This window comes from Stenella coeruleoalba, assembly GCF_951394435.1.
Source record: "Stenella coeruleoalba genome assembly, chromosome: 11".
Classification (NCBI taxonomy): Eukaryota; Metazoa; Chordata; class Mammalia; order Artiodactyla; family Delphinidae; genus Stenella; species Stenella coeruleoalba.
The window spans coordinates 9047435-9064494 of NC_137157.1; the positions used below are offsets into that span (position 1 = coordinate 9047435).

The following is a 17060-nucleotide window of genomic DNA, read 5'->3' on the forward strand; positions in this document are numbered from 1 at the left end:
GGCCACCTAAAAACCACGGGCACCCACAGTCTCACCTCATTCGAGCACCTGTGACCACAGAGGCCGGGGTGGCCCCACTTCACAGATGGAGCCGGAAAGCAAAGCCCAGGCTCTGTCCTGCCCTCACCACCGACCCCCCTGGGCCCCCACCCGGTGGCCACACCAACCTCCCTGCCGGCAGGGGCCGCCACGATGCCTCCCTCTGCAGTCACTTGCTTTGCGGGAGAGGGGCTGCGAGCTTTCACCAGCCTCTCCTCCAGCTCCCCCCTTTCTCCCTGCCCCCTGGCAGCCCTGGGCCGCCTCTCTCTGCAGGCAGCACCTCAGGGGCTGCTCAGAACAACCTCAGGGGCGGAGGGCTTCCTGCCAGCAGTGTCTGGGAGCCAGGGGTGTGGAGCAGAACTTCTCGCGCCCCCCACAAGCAGGTTCTGCGCAGAGCTTGGCCAAACAATGGCTGCCGCTCGGAGCTGCTTTAAAGAGAGTATTTTTTAAATCCTCCCTCCCCCTCACTTTTTCCTTAATTAATAATTTTTTGAGGCTCCAGACACCAGCTGGTAAACTTACCCCGAGGGTGGTGGGGTAACGCTCCAATAAGTATCACAAATCTTTCCTAACGAGTGCGCACCTACTGTGCACCAGGCTTCTTAACGCATCGAACCCTCCCAGCTACTCCGGGAGTAGGGGGTTTCTGTGCCCGTTTCCAGATGGGGGACACTGGCCGCAGGAGGCCAAGTGACTTGCCCAAGGCCACCCTACCAGTCGACAGCAGAAGCAGGGATGGAGCCCAGACCTGGAGCGGCAAATTGCAGCTCTCTGGCGGTGGTCTTCAGGTGCGGCCGGGATTGGCGGGGGGGGGCGGGGGGTGGGCAGAGGAGGGTTGTTAAGACCTGTCTTGAGGATGGTTGTGAGGCCTCAATACACCAGGCTGGCTCGCGGCCTGGCACTTGGTGCCAGGGAGCCAATCCCTATGACGGAAAGGGCACGAAGTTAGGGCACCTGCTTGTGGATGAGAAAGCCAGGGAGGATCCTTTGAAGGGGCAGAGAGCACCTGCTGAGGGCAACCCAGTGAGGGGACCAAGAGGGGTCCTACGGTGCCAGAGAGAAGAGGCTCCCCCGTCTGGAGGCTAGAAAGTTTGCCCTCTTCCCTGGTGGTGCAGTGGTTGAGAGTCCACCTGCTGATGCAGGGGACACAGGTTCGTGCCCCGGTCCGGGAAGATCCCACATGCCGCGGAACGGCTGGGCCCGTGAGCCATGGCTGCTGAGCCTGTGCGTCCGGAGCCTGTGCCCCGCAACGGGAGAGGTCACAGCAGCGAGAGGCCCGCGTACCGCCAAAAAAAAAAAAAGAAAGTTTGCCCAAAAGGACGTGGCAGAAGAAGTGAGGGGGGACAGGCCAGGCAGGAAGACCCTGAGGAGGCTTGGGCAGGGACCATAGCCTGGCCTGAGGCTGGGGCTGCGGAGAGAGGGAGAAGCTGGACCCAGAGGATGGAGCCACCCTGGCCACCGTGTCTGGCCGTGAAGGGGTGGCTGGGAAGGCAGGAACCAGTAGTACACTGGCAAACGGGCCTCTGAAAAATATCGCCCTGATTGGCAGCGTATGTCAATTTCCATGGTGTAAATACTCCCACCATGGCCAATTTCAAGCTACCAACTGTTTATAACGACGGGCTTGCAAAATCCTTGAGTATGAGAAAACTGGCTCTTGCGAGCTGGTTCCACAAGCCACCGGCAGGGATGGTGCTCAGGCCCTGGTGTAGCAGGACTGCGACAGGCGCCCTTGGCACTGCCCCACCCAGAAGCTAGAGCCAGCGCCCCAACAGTGCAGGTTCCCTGCGGGGCCTTCCCCGGGGAGGCTGGGCCAGGCAAAGGCCAGAAGGCCGGACCCTAGGCGAGGGGGTCCAGCCTGCCTGTCTCACCAGCTTCACCCTGCAGACAGCCTCCCCAGCCCTCCCCAGAGACACTTAGTTAAGCCGGAATAACTGGCAGACAGGCAGCCCCGCGCAGAGCGTGGCGGCAGCCCCAGGGGCCGCATCTAAGTAAATTGAATGAAGACAGTGCCTGGTGAGCGAATGAAGAGGGAAACGAGAGTGTGGCCCCCCACGGGGCACAGCGGAGGAGAGGGGGCCTGCAGAAAGAGGGCCACGGGGAAGCCAAGGAGGCGTCAAAACCCTAAACTCTGCGGTGGTGTCAGTCTTGCCACACAAAGATGTGGGTTCAAATTCGGCCCCTGACTGGCTATGGGACCTTGGGCCAGTGACATCCCCTCCCCGGGCCTCAGGGTCACCAACTGCCAGACGGAGTGCCTCATAGGAAAGGGGTGCAGCTTAAGGGAGGGACCCCACCTAGCAGCTGGGGGACAGTGGGAGGCAGAAAATGATGTTTTTCCGAATGGATCCAGGGCTGGACTTGTCCGGGCTGTCACCCGGGGTGTGACCTATGGATTGGGGACATCTGTGTGAACCCCCCAGAGCCCTCCATCCTGTGTCCCCACAAAGACCCTCTCGTACACATCCTCCCTGTGCTCCTGCTACTTCCCAGAAGCCATGCCCTCCTCCATGTGCTATCCCCCATTGGGGACCCTTTCTCTGAACTCATCTCACCTGTGAACCCCCAGCAGTACCCCCGATGGCCTAGGGGGCCTGGGACACACCAATCAACGCAGCCAACACCCTCCCTGCGCCCCACGCACCCAGAGCTGAAGACAGAAGAAACCACAGGTTTGGCCGAGAAGGGAGATGGGGGACAGCCTCCGCAGGGCACCCCTGGGGCCCCTCAGTGCCGTGGGGCTGTGGTGAGGCGGGGAGTAAGTGGGGGACGTGAGGGGCAGGAGGGCGTCCCACCTGCGGAAGGTATCAATATGCCGCAGATGGAGCACAAAGGGCCTTGAATATCAGGGGAAAGGTCTGAATTTTCTGCCAAGGTCAGCGGGCGCTCTGGAAGTTTGGGGACAGGGGCGCTCCCAGTCTCTGGAAAGACCACTCCAGCCGTTTTGGAGAGAAGAGACGGGAGGGTCACATGGAGAGGCGACAAATGGAAGTTAGGAGTCTGCAGGGACTGGCGGGGGATGGGTTGTGGGGGACCTGGTGTCCACGCTGGGAGGCTCAGAGGGAAAGGAACCACATCCCCCTGTCCACACCCCAAGGGGCCATTCGGTCACTTGTTGACCCTGAGCTCCACCCCCTCTGTGCCTGGCCCTGGGCTGGGCACTGAGGTCACGTGGCTGAAGGGGACGCAGGTCAGGGGAAGACAGACAGACGGCGGGCGTTCGACAGGCCCCGCGGGCCCCGCCTCCCGACACTCGCCTGCTGGTGGTGCTCAATGCCCATGCTGACGGTGTTGACCAGGATGGCCATCATGATGCCCCGGTTGAAGTACTTGCTCTCCACGATGCCCCGCAGCTTGGCTCGTGTCTCCCGCCACACGTCTCCGCACAGCCAGGCAGCCCCATCCTCCTGCCCCTCCTCGTCCTCCTTCTCCAGCTCCAAGGAGGCCCCGTCCTCACCGTTCCGGGCTCCGGGCTCGCCGGCCTCGTCCTCGCCACCGCCCGAGCCCCCGGAGCCTGAGCCCTCCTGGCCCGAGTTGCTGCTGCCCAGGCCTGAGGGCGGCCGGCCCGCCTCGTGCTGGCAGCGGGGGCAGCTGGCGGGGTCGGAGGCCAGAATGGCAGAGACGGGCTGCACCGGCGTGTGGAGCGTCGAGTCCGGGGGGCTGTGTCGGGGGCACAGCTCTGGAAAAGAAGCCGAGGCCGGGGTTGGTGCCTCGGGTCCCGCAGGAGGCGGCCCCCGCGCGCACTAGGCCCGGCCCAACCTGGGTTACCACTCATGTGTGCCCACAGGGTCTGCCTGGAAGCCGCCAGCCCTGCCTGGAGGCCAAGGGGCTCGTGGGTCCTGGGGAAACAGCTTCACCCTCTGGGCTTCGTTGGCCCCCGAGGAAAAGCTGGCACCAGGAACACCCACACACCGGGGCCACGGGGCGGATCCTGTGGTTAATACGCGGGATGAGCCCAGAGTCGTGTCCTGCCCTGTCACTTCCCGCCCCGTGGCCCCAGTCTGGTCACTGAAAGACCCTTCAGAAACCCCAGCCCCTCCCCACCGTCCTCTTCATGATATCATGGAGCTTGGAAAACGGCTGAAAAGGCCATTGTGGAGGGTAGACACCCCTCAGAGGAAGCCAAGGTGGCCTCGGCATTCCTCAATTCTCCCGCCCGTGTGGGGGGCCTATCACCAAGGAGGAAGCGTGGAGCCGGGGCAGGGGCAGGCCCTTGCTCTAGAAGCACCACCCCTACGACTCCCCCCGACACAGCTGAGTCGGGGTTAACCCTGGGAGGGGGCAGGAGCTGTCATCCCCCCAGCTGCCCAGGGAGAGTGCGAGAAGCTGGGCCGGTCTTGGACCCACGTTCTGTGATCTGTGAACCATTTCAAAGGGGTGTCAGAGGGGCTCTTTCTGGATAGTTTGGTTCCTTCTTTATATTTGTCTGTGTTTTCCTAGAATACACAGGTTTGGCTTGAGGAGCAAAATATAAATAAATGACGTTAAAGGGAAAGAAAAACCTGTAATGTCTACCGTCCATTTCCACACTTGCTTCCAAACACTTCCCTGTGTCTGGACAAGGCTCTCTGACTCAGTCACCCTCTAGACCGGTGGGGCAGCCGGAAGCCCAAGGGTGGGCCACGTCAGTGCTGGAGGTCACGGCAAAGCCCTTCCCAGCCCAACTGTACATGGGGCTGGGCCCCCTGACACTTGTTTCCCAAGGAAGGGAGATGGGGGAGGCACGAAGGCCCAGGGCAGGGGGCACGGCCTCCCTCTAGAAGCCTGTCTAGGGCTTCTCTCCACGAGGTTTCCACGGAGAGGGCGATGGGCGGCAGCAGGAAGCCCTGAGCTGTAAACACCCCTCCCCGCGTCATCCAGGAACGCGGGGTGCCAGCCTTGCCCGCCCCCAGCTCCCCTGTCCACGTGCTGGGCCAGCCCACGGGCCACCTGGAGCCTCCAAGACCACGCCTGGACGGCTGGCCGCCAGCTTGCCTCCGAGAACCTCAGGTTCCCAGAACGTGAGACCTGCAGGGGCAGGGCCTGGGGGTGGCCGGCTCCCACAGCGCACGGCCTCATCCTCACTCCACGGCGGGGAGCCGGGCCGTCCACCGTCACAGCTGCGCCTACTCTGGGCTGATGCCGGCTGACTTCCTTGCGGGCACTGCCTGGGGGCAGGACTGGGCCTGGGGTGGGGCCCACCTCCTGTTCCTGTGGCCCTTTGCCTCCTCCTACGGGAGCGGTTCACGTCCCGTGAGAGGTGGGCTCAGCAGAGCCTGCAACTCTGACGTCCCCAATGCCGAGCTTTGGTCACTGACACTGTGACCTTAAGGGACCCCCTTCATCCCTCTGGACGTTAGTTTTCCCATCTGAACACTGAGGCTAATACTACTCACTCTGCTCCCTTCGCAGGACTGTTTTCTAGAACAGATGAGGAAACAAATGGAAACCCCTTTTTAAGCCTACGCAGCTAACTCTCTGGAACCGTCTACAGTGGAGAAGGAGAAATGGCCCCAAGGCAGGAGCAGATCACAGTGTTCGTGTGTCCCCAGCATGCCCCGCCTCTCCCTGCAGGGCTGGCCACGGCCCTTTCATTCCAGGTGCCTGACATGCTGCTCAGGTGTGCTAGCGAGCCGGCAGGCGGCCACAGGAACCCATGGGGGATCAGCGGGGTGAGAACGGAGACAGGCTACAGTGGTGGAGGGATTTTATGGTTTCACAAGACTAAGGACAGGCTATTGTTCATTCTTTCAAGCGTGGTTCCCAGGGCGGAGGTTGAGTCTCTGTGCACACGTGGGATCTGAAGAAAATTCCTCCAGGGCAGGGCTAGGTCCCCCAAGCGCAGGGCTAGCCCAGGCCAGGCACCAGCAGGTGGTCAGGAAAGGGGGCAGGGAACCCGGGAGTGTGGACTGGAGCTACCAGGGGAAGGTCCGGGTTCTGAACTTGCTGGATGCCTCTGCTTGTGCTGGGAAGACAGGGCACGTTTGCAAACAGTGCTCTTTCTGAGTCCCCAGCTAGAGGCACACGAGGCCTGCGCAGGGCACCCTGGAGGTCAGGGGAGGTGGGCCACTTACTGTAGTGCCTGGGCTCCTTGACGTGGGGCTTGGGCTTGGTGGAGCCGGGTGCCCCCGGGGCCTGGCGCCGCCTCTGCAGGGCCTGGTAGAGGCCCAGGGCCCGGCGCTTGGCCTTGCGCAGGATGTGGCAGACGTACTGGAAGATCTCCTCGTAGCAGTCGCCGGGCTCGGCATAGCTGGCCACCGTGCTGGAGGACAGGTCACGCTGCCGCTGCTCCAACATCAGCCGGTGTTCCCGCTGCTTGGTCTCCGAGAACTGGGTCGCTATGACAACGAGGCACAGGTTGATCATGAAGAAGGAGCCCACCTGTGACCAACGGGAGGAGAGGACAGGGACAGAGGGGACGGTGGGGTGAGAGGAGGTGGGAGCAGGGGCGGGAGGGTGGGAGAGGGAGACGGAGAAGGAGAAAGAGAGACGGGGAGACGGCGATGGAGATGGGGAGACGGCGATGGAGACGGGGAGACGGCAACGGAGACGGGGAGACGGGGAGACGGCGACGGAGACGGGGAGACGGCGACGGAGACGGGGAGACGGCGATGGAGATGGAGGGACGGAGGCAGGGCGAGAAGCAGAGGGATACAGAGGCCGAAAGGAAGACCAGAGGAGGGGCAGAGGTGGATCCCAGACATGGAACAGGGAAAGAGACAGCCAGAGACAGGGGGGTACAGACAGACAAGGGCAAGGAGGGACACCAGGGGAGAGTGAGACAGGCTCAGAGAGGACAGAAACGGAGGGTGTGGGAAGCACAAAGTGACGGGCGGGTGGGGACAGGGAGAGAGGAGGGGAGGGCGGAGCGCCCAGAGAGACGGAGAGGCACGGGCACAGATAGGGACAGGAAAAGAGCGCTGAGGCCTTGCTCTGGGAGGAGGCCGGGGCTCAGGACAGCGGTGGCCCAGGCAGCTCCCCAGGCCCCCCTGAGGCCTGCTTCCAAGCCCTCTCCCCTCAGGCCCCTAGGCCTTGGCCACGGCTGCCCTCCCACCTGGGACATCAGCGCTGAGGGCAGGGAGGGAGGCACAGCCCCCCTCAGGCTACCCGGGCCCTGAGTCGCACCCCAGCCCTGCCTTCACTACGGCCCTGACTTTGGGCCTCCAGACAAGAAAAGACAAGCTTCCCTCAGAAAGGGCTTAGCTGGGCATCTTTATCTGGGCTTGGATGGGGAAAGGCTACCTGGCTGGTGCTAGGAATCTGCCACCTCAAGTCCCAGGGCCCAGCTCCAGGGGCCACCGCAGGCAGAAGAGCCCCAGTTTCCAGAGGCAGGCGCCTCCCAGGCACATGCTAAGCCTTTGAACAGACTCAGCGGCAGACTCGCACCTGCCAGAGGGAGGGGGCAGTGTGCGTTTCACCCTCCTCCAGGCTGCCTGCCAGAAGGTTCCTGTAGGCCGCAGCCCCAGTCACTGATCCCCCTTCCTTCCTCTCCCCCACAGCATAGCTGGGGAGCTGGGGCTCAGGAGGGGTTGCGGGAGCGGGGGGGCTTCCTGGCCCAGAGGACTCTGGGAAAACCCCCTGCCTCTAGAGTAAGAAGATGCCTCACTCATTTGCTCTCTCCGCATTTCCTGGAGACCCGCTCAGCAGGCCTGTGTGAGGGGCGCGGACCCACCCCGTCCGCTGGGAGCTCACACCTGGCAGCCTCTACCCAGCCCGCCTCTGTGGCTGCTGTCCCTGGGTGACCCGGCAGCTCCCCATTCCCTCTGGACCTCCATTTCCCCATCAAAAACAGAAGGCTCGGACGAGCTTAGGACTTCTGCACTCAGAAGGAGTCCTGGGGACCTGCGTGCAAAGGCTGAGGACCCCTCACCGGCTGTGTGGCCCAGGCCAGACACCTCACCTCTCTGGGGCTCAGGGTCCACAGCTGGGAAACAAGCAGGTGGCCCTGCGTGGCCAGGGTTGTGAGGGTAAAAGAACGGCACAGTCGCTCAGCCTCTGCTCGCTGGATGCTGGAAAACTCAGCCTCCCCAGCCTCCTACCAGCACCCTTTCTCCCGTGACAGGGCCCCCCGGGCCCAGTAGTCGCAGCAATCATAGCAGCAGGACACGTTTATTGAGCATGTACTGTGTGCCAGGGGCTGTGCAGCCGCAGGCTCTGTCTCCTCTAACCCTCCCCAGGGCCCGTGAGCCAGGTGCTATCACTGTGAGCTCAGGGGGCTAAGGGTCCTGCCCAGGGTCATGCTGGGAGTTACCAACCCCAGACTCCACCCCTAAGTCCATGAGGAGAAGCCGATGAAGCGTCCTCCAGCCTCTCTCTGGAACTCAAGGCTCCTCTCGCAACCTCAGTGGTTCACAGTCCCCCCACTGCAGGATTCCGTCTGGCCTCAGGGTCTCTGTGAGGCGCCCCCTGCCCAGAAGGCTCTTCCTCTGGCTCTTCCCCCTCCAGCCTTTAAGGCTCACTTCTGCCATCACCTCCTCCAGGAAGCCTCTCCCTTTCCCTATCCCTCCTCCAAGCCGGGTGAGAGGCCTCCTGTGGGCTCCCTCAGCCTCTTGGGCTTCCTTCGGTGGTGGATCCTAAGATGCAGGCTGGTACCTGTCTGCTGTAGCCCATCTTCCCCCACAAGGCTGTGAGCTCCCAGGGGGCAGGGACGGCCTGACTCACTGCTCAGTACCCAGCACTCGGCTCAGGGCCTGGCGCAGAGCAGGCTTCCCCGAATGTGCTAGGGAATGAACAAGCCAGTGGATGGACGGCAATGCTGAACAAAGCCTGGGCCCCTCTCTTTCTCTCTAGGGCGTCTCCTCATGGGTCCAAGGCCCCAGCACCCCCAGGAAGGCATCAAAGCTAAGCCAACAGCGGGGGTGTCTCAGGTCGGCTTCTGAGCCCCCGGGTCAAAGTCCCAGCAGCCCAGGATGGGGTGCTGCCCTGGAGTCCCAAGCGCGCTCTCTCCCACGGCCAGGAAACCAGAGATCCCAGCCCTGCAGCAGCAGGGGGCCAGCAGCGACTCTCCCAGGAGGGAATCACCTTGACATCTGGGGACTGCGCTGTGGCTGAAGCTGCGCCCGGGCGTGACAAGGTGGATGAGCTCGTTCTGGGGAGACCGTGCAGGGGAAGGCGGGAGGGGCCGGCCAGACAGCGGGCCCTCTCTGGGGGCAGAGAGAACACCCCTTCCTCTCCAGGTCTCCCCCACAAGACAGAGCTGCCCGAGAGCTGGGAGTCCCTCCGAGAATTTCAGGGAGTTCTACCAGTTCACAACCAGGCTCAGCCTCCCCTCCAGACCCTGCCCGGGAAGCAGCCCCGGGCTTCCGTTTCACAGCATCTCATCTTCCCACCCCAGGAAACGAGGGAGGTGCTGGAGCCCTTGAGACGCTCCCATCCTGAGGCTGCATCCCTGCTATGGTCATAAAAGGATGTATTCCCAAAGACTACGAGGCAGAGAAACACAGGCAGGAGCAGCGGGTGGACTTAAATGCCCAGAAATGAGAAGAGAAGGCAATCGGAAGTGATGGATGCCTCCACGGCCACCCCGACGAGCTCCCTCAGCCACCTGCTGCTCGGCTGCATTTACAAACCGCCCCTCCTGCTCTCTCCCACTCAGCACTCGGGCTCTGCAGGGGCACCCTGGGGACTCCCAAAGAGCCCCGCCCCCACTCTGGGGTCCCCTGGCCCATGGGTCCCTGAGCTTTTGCCCAGAGAGCCCCAGCTCCCCTGACACTTACTATGATCAGCAGGATAAAATAGATGAAGTTGTAGAAGGAGTGCGCGTCCATCACGTAGTACATGATCTCCACCCAGCCCTCCAGGGTAATCACCTGCAGCCAGGACGGAGCAGAAGAGGAGAGCGAGAGCCTGAGACGGCTGAGCCTCCAGGAAGGCGGGCAGCAAAGGGGAAGCTGCCCCAGACAGAAGCCCCGCTGCGTGCCGGGACACTCGACACGTGTCCCCCCTCATACTTCTCCCAAGGGCTCCACGGGGCAGCCATCCCCATCCCCAACATGCAAGTGAGGAAACGGAGGCTCAGAAGGGTAGGACACTCGCCCAATGTCACACAGCCAGGAAGGAGTGGACGAGGGACTTAACCTGGTGCCTCTCGCTCCAGAGCCCCCCACCTTCCAGTCTTCCACACCAAGGCAGAAGGACTGGAAGCAGGGGGCCCTGGGCTGCGGCGCCAGCTCACCCCCCGGGCCACTCTCTGAGCCTCGGCTGCTTCTTCAGTGTGTGGGATCAACAGAGCCCACCTGGCAGGGTCGGGGCGCAGCTCAGGTGAGCCCGGGACGGGGGCTGTGAGAAGCCTGGAGTGACTCTGTCGCCCATGCGCTTTCCCAGAGAGGAAAGCAGAGGAGCCTTGGGCGAGACGAACGCCCAGCGCCCCCAGCACCGCGGTCTTGTTCGCTTCTGGCAAACGCACAGAGCGTTTGCCAGGTCACTGCCACCCACCCTCTCGGGGCCGAAGGGACCCAAAACGCAGCTGCTGGGCTGTGATCACATCACACCTTGCAGCTCTGAATTCTGTGATCCTGTTGCTCCCCAGAGCGAAGCGTGCCAAGCAGACCCCTCAGCGGCTTCTCAGCCACCACCCTCTGCACCTGCCCCATCCTTCCTTCTGACGACAGCAGGAAGGCAACCTTGACTGAGCACTCACTGCACACCAGGCTCGGCTGGCATCATCTGGTTTATTCTTCTCAGCCACTCAAGGTCGGGGGGCAGCTGTTATTACCCCCATTTTAGAGATAAGAAAACTGAGGCACAGAGGCATCAGGCAATACACCCGAGGGCCTACAGCCCTTTCTTCGAACCTCAGTTGCTCTGTCTGCAACATGGGCTGATAGTGCCTGTTGTGCCAGCAGGACGGGTAGGTTTCAATGACACGGGTGGCAAACCCCCAGCACAGAGCCCCGCCTGCCAGGTGAAGCTGCTCACCCCACCCAGCATGGGGGCCGGCGCCAGGCCCGAGGGCCCCACCTGGAAGATGACGATCCAGGCGTAGCCGATGTTGTCAAAGTTGATGGCGCCCTTGTGGGGGTTGGCGCTGCCTGTGCGGCACACATTGTAGTAGCGGTTCCAGTTGACACAGAGCCCACTGGCGTTGAGGTCCTGGCGCCCCGCCCCAAAGTCATAGACGTCATCCTTGGACAGGCAGCACTCGCGGCCCTGCTCCTTGAGCGGGGGAATCTCGTGGCAGCCCATGATGCCGTTGTCCCCCGACAGGGAGCAGATGAAGGGCATCTCGTCGTCCTCCTCCGGCTGGTAGTAGGGGGGCAGGGCCACATCCCCTTGTCTGTCCACAGGTGATGGTGGGGAAAGAGGAGAAGGGGAGGGGTCACTGCCACACAGCATGGCAAGACTGGCCCAACATGCCATCATCGCCTCCAGGCCTTCGCACATGCTGTTCCCCCTGCCTGGGACACCCTTCCCCCCCTCTGCCATGGTCACCAAAACTCCCACCTGCCCACTGTGGGCAGTTCCGGGGTCCCCCCCCAACACCAAGAGGGAGCCTTCCCTGGGGGAGCCTCAGGGAAGACTGGGCCCTGCACTCACCCCCGTTATTGCTCTTGGGGAAAAATGCACCCAACTCCCCTGGGCGGCTGGAGCTCTTTTAGGGAAAGGACTGGGTCTCAGCATCCCTAGTACCCACACACTGTGGTCGGAGCAGAGTAGGTGCTTAATATACAAATGCTGAATTTTGCTGATTCAACAGATGAAGGTAAGATACCTTCCTGCCCCACCCTCTCCCATCTATGTGACCTTGGGCTGGTCACTTCCCCTCTCTGGACCTCAATTTCTTCATCTGTAAAACAGAGATGACAATGCCTGCCCTGCCCATCCTGTAGAGCTAATCTATGATTCACTGCAATCCCAATCAAAATCTCAACATGATTTTGTCTATGAAACCTGGCCAGATGGTTCTAGGATTTATATGAACGGGAGAGCAGTCAATACAATTTTTTAAAAGAATAAAGATGAGTGGAGCGCAGTCCTCCAGGAGAACAAAATACTCTACAAGTATGATTATTATTAGAGTGTGGTATTGCAACAGGAACAGAAAGAATTGTGGAACATCACAGAGCACAGGGACAAACCCAGGTATAAAAGACAACTTAGTATATTATAGAGACACCTTTTGAGGTCCATGGGGAATGGAAGGACTAGTCAGTAAATGGTGTTAAGACATTTTCTATCCATGTGGAAGATAAAAAAGTTAGATCCTGGGCTTCCCTGGTGGCGCAGTAGTTGAGAGTCCGCCTGCCGATGCAGGGGACACGAGTTCGTGCCCCTGTCCGGGAAGATCCCACATGCCGCGGAGCGGCTGGGCCCGTGAGCCATGGCCGCTGAGCCCGCGTGTCCGGAGCCTGTGCTCCGCAGCGGGAGAGGCCACAACAGTGAGAGGCCCGCGTACCGCAAAAAAATAAAAATAAAAAAAAATAACAGTGAGATCATTTTACATCCCTCCAAACAGCAAACATTTCAGGGCTGATAATATTGAGTATGGGGAGAGTGCAAACACGCTAATACACTATTGGTGGGAGTGTAAGTCGACATGACCTTTTTAGAGGGCAATTTGGCAACAACACCCATTAACAATTAACATGTAGACATCCAACCCAAATACATATGGTCCCCAGACAGTTTAATAAAGGCACTACTGCAGTTCAGTGGAGAAAGGATGGACTTCTTCATCAGTGGTGCTGGGACAATCGGTCATCCATATAAAAAATGAATCTTGACCCCAACCACAGGTCGTACTAAAAATTATTTGAAATGGAATATAGACCTAAATGTGAAAGATAAAAACAAGAAAGCTTCTAAAAGAAAACACTGGAGGACAGTTGGTAACCTTGGGTTAGGAAAAGATTTCTTAAACTGGATACAAAAAGCATACTAGGAAAATGATTGCTATCTGGTCTTCATTACAACTGAGAGCTGCTGTTTGTCAATCAAATGACACCATTAAGAGAGTGAAAGCAGAAAAAGAACAAAAAGAAAAAATTTTTAAAAGGAAAAGAAAAAACAGAAAAAATATAAAGGAACAAAATTTTCTAAAGAAATAAAAAAAATATTTTAAAAAGGAAAAACAGAGTGAAAACAGAAGAAAAACAAAAAGAAAAAAATTTTAAAGACAATAAAAGAAAAACAGAAAAAATATATAAAGGAACAAAAAGAACTTTTTATTTAAAAGAAACAAAAAGGAGAAAGAAAAAAATTTGAAACAAAAATAACAAAATTTAAAATATTTTTTAAAAAAAAGAGTGAAAACAGAAAACTTAGACTGGAATCAAATATTTGCAATATATATATATCCACCAAAGGACTCAAATCCAGGATATAAAGGTCTGCTACAAGTTTATAAGAAAAAGAAAGGCAATCCAACTTTAACATGGCAAAAGACCATACAAACACTTCACAAGGAGATACACCAATGGCTGATAAACACACGGAAAGGTGCTTATTACCACTAGTCATCAGGGAAATTCAAATTAAAACCACAATAAGGCACCTCTGCACTCTCACTAGAATAGTAAAAATTAAAGGACTGACAATTCCACATGTTGCTGAAGGATGTAGGGCAACTGGAACTCTTAGACTTTGCTAGCGAACATTTAGTGCAACCATCCTGGAAAACAGTTTGGCAAAATCTACTAAAGCCGGGCTTCCCTGGTGGCGCAGTGGTTGAGAGTCCACCTGCTGACGCAGGGGACACGGGTTCGTGCCCCGGTCCGAGAAGATCCCACATGCCGCGGAGCGGCTGGGCCCGTGAGCCATGGCTGCTGAGCCTGCGCGTCCAGAGCCTGTGCTCTGCAACAGGAGAGGCCACAACAGTGAGAGGCCCGCGTACCGCAAAAAAAAAAAAAATCTACTAAAGCCAATAAACATATGCACTCCCTTAACCCAGCAATTCTACCCCTGAGAATTTACCCAAGAGAAGGAATGGCCATATCCACCCAAAGACATGGACAAGAGTATTCATCAGTCATAGAGCCAAAGAACCAGAAACCGCCCAGATCAACGGGAGAATGGAAAAACACATAGTGGTATATTCACTCGGCAGAATCCTCACAGCAGTGAAAAAGAAGGAGGGACTTCTCTGGTGGTCCAGTGGGTAAGACTCCACGCTCCCAAAGCATGGGGCCGGGTTTGACCCCTGATCAAGGAACTAGATCCTGCATGCATGCTGCAACTAAGAGTCTGCATGCCACAACAAAGATCCCCCATGCCACAACTAAGACCCGGCACAGCCTAAATAAATAAATAAATAAATATTTTTTTAAAAAAATAAGTAATCTAGAGATGATTTTTTTTAAAAACATGAAAAAGGAAATACACAAGCAACAACTTGGATGAACCTCACAGACACTGAGACAAAGATGCAGACACAAAAGGTAACGGCCTATATGATTCCATCTAAAGAAACCTCAGAAACAGGCAAAGGGAATCTATGGTGATAGAGGTCAGAATAGCTGCTACTTTGGGGTGAGGGGGAAGGTGACTGGGAAAGGGCAGGAGGGAGCCTTGCTGGGGACAGTGAGTTTCTCAGGGTAGATTTACAGTGATGTGCAACCCAGGTTAAAACCTCACTGAGCACTTAATAGCTGTGCCTGCTACTGAGTGTAATTTATACCTTAACCAAAAAAAGTATTTTAAAAAAATGGACACAGGGGCATACCTCGGTTTTTTTGAGCTCTCCTTTATTGCACTTCTTACAAATTGAAGGTTTGTGGCAACCCTGTATCGAGCACGTCTGTCGGCGCCATTGTTCCAACAGCATTTGCTCACTTTGTGTCTCTGTCACGTTTTGATTATTCTTGTAATATTTCAAACTTTTATTATTATTATATTTGTCGTGGTGATCTGTGATCAGTGATCTTTGTTGTTACTATTACAACTCACGGAAGACTCAGATGACGGCTAGCATCTTTTGGTAATGAAGTACTTTTTAATTGGGGTATGCTCTCTTTTTAATATTATTGCACAATCAATAGACTACAGTATAGTGTGAACATAATATGCACTGAGAAACCAAGAAAGTCGTATGACTCGCTTTACTGTGGTGGTCTGGAGCCAAACCCGCAATATCTCTGATTTGACTAGACATTATGAGTCGAGCCATTGATCACAAAGATCGCAAGCATACACGATGCTCCCTGCAGGCTTGTATGTAAGAGCAAAAACTTGGAAACCTCGCAAGGTCCATCAACAGAAGCTGGCTCGCCAGCTTCTTATTCATTCGTGGAATAAGAAACACTGATGAAAAACACACTCAAGACACGCTGCCAGAGCCATTCTCAGTTTTAAAACCTGTCTGGGGTGTAAATAGTCGTGTGTGTGCATTAATGCCTAGACAGAATCGGCAAGAAGGGACCAGATGCTTTGCAGAGGACACCAGACCAGGGCTCAGATTCCGGGCCCTGCCACTTCCTAGCTGGGTGACATCGTCCTGATTCTGTGCTCATCAACACTCCGAATGACCACCTGGGGTCTCCTGAGGGGCTCATGTGCCTGGAGGGATGCTTCGCGCACACTCCCCGCGGGGCAGTCACAGCGGGCTTTAGAGTCAGGGGAACCCAGGTTCTAATTCTATCTCTCACTTCGCCAAGCTGGGTGCCCTGGAGCAAGATTCTCCTCTCTCAGCCTCCGTTTCCTGGTCTCCACAAGGGATCAAAAGTCAAGCATCACCTCCACGGCCCCTGTCACACAGAAGCGCTTCATCCTTGCTAACCAAGTAAATAAACTGGTCTAGAGATACCCAACAACCAAGAAAATAAACGCACAAGTGACATAATTGCAGACAGAGATAGTGCCAAGAAAATCAAGCAGGATAAGGCAATAGAGGGTCTGGGGGAGGGGGATGGTGAGGGAAGGCCTCCAGGACAAGGCGACATCAGGGCTGAGCTGGGATAATGAGAAAGCGGCCATGTTGGAATGACCTAGAGAAAGATCCATATGGCACGGAGGGGCCTGGATGAGACCTGAACCCAAAGCTGAGAGCTCATACCTACCCGTCTCCATCTTTGAAGGCCAGACCAGGAGAAGCAGGGTCCTCCTCTCCTGCTGCCCCAGGCCCTGACTCAGGGCCCACCTCTTCCAAATGACTGACACAGCGAGGGCACCCCTGTCCCCCACAGGGCTCTTACCCACAAGGGTGCCCCGTCCCTGATCTACCCAGGTACCCTACTGTTCCCCCACAGTGATGGGCGGGTCAGTCCCCTTCCCCAGGCTTCCCCCTGGCTCTCCAGCTTAGCTCCATCCTCACAACCAACAATCAGGCCAAGAGGGAGGTCCAGCCCATGCCCGTGCAGTGTCCCCAGGGACAAGAACCGTCCCTCCTGCAGTCCTCGCTCCCCAGGGGCAGGAACTCCACCTTCTGCTGTGTCCTCGGCCCGAGCACGGGCTGGGCAAGAGCTGCCACTTGGATGAGTTTGTCGAGTGACAGGATGAATGAAAACGCTTTTTTACTTCAGTCTCCCTGGGGCCTGGCACACAGCAGGAGTGCACTAACGCCTATCAGTGAAACAAAGTGAAAGTCTAGCCCTGTCCAAACACATATGGGCACGTACGTACACTCAGAGACGCTGCTTATCCCTCGTCGCTGAGATTCAGTACATGTCACATTTCTCAGATAACTCAACGCAACTCCTCCAAGAGCGAAAGCTTGATTTCTGTTTACACAGCTTTGGACAATCATCTCTCGGAGGAGTTGCTCACCCCACTGCTTTTAGACACAAGTGGGCCGAATGCGAGCTGACCTTTCCCTGATGACTCAGTCCCCGATAGGAACGTCTGTGCTGTAATTAGAAAGCCAGTTTCCATGTCTGCTTTGAAGGTTTTCTGTCTCTATTCCTTGTTGTCCCCACTTCTGCTTGGATCTTAACCGCCCTCTTTCCTCTTACCCAACCTCCTTCTCGTTTGCTGCTTCCACTCTTTTGGTCCCAAGTCCCAAGTAAGTTAAAACTATGTGTTAAGTAAGAGTCACTAGGTACTGAATTAGCATCTAAGGGCCTATCTTGGGCTGGGGCTTTTTGATACCAATTCTGAGAGCCCAGAGGACT

At 57.1% G+C, this 17060-nt stretch overlaps 1 protein-coding gene across 1 annotated transcript in view; it reads right to left on the reverse strand.

The window, feature by feature from the left end:
• The window catches only part of CACNA1I (calcium voltage-gated channel subunit alpha1 I), a 103876-nt gene that overhangs the window by 33494 nt on the left and 53322 nt on the right, over positions 1-17060 (reverse strand). Inside the window, exons 6-9 of the mRNA XM_079936273.1 lie at positions 10978-11293; positions 9735-9827; positions 6093-6399; positions 3297-3718 (exon numbers count right to left, since the gene is read on the reverse strand). Of these exons, the coding sequence (XP_079792399.1) occupies positions 3297-3718; positions 6093-6399; positions 9735-9827; positions 10978-11293 (1138 nt within the window). The remainder of the gene's footprint in view (positions 1-3296; positions 3719-6092; positions 6400-9734; positions 9828-10977; positions 11294-17060) is intronic.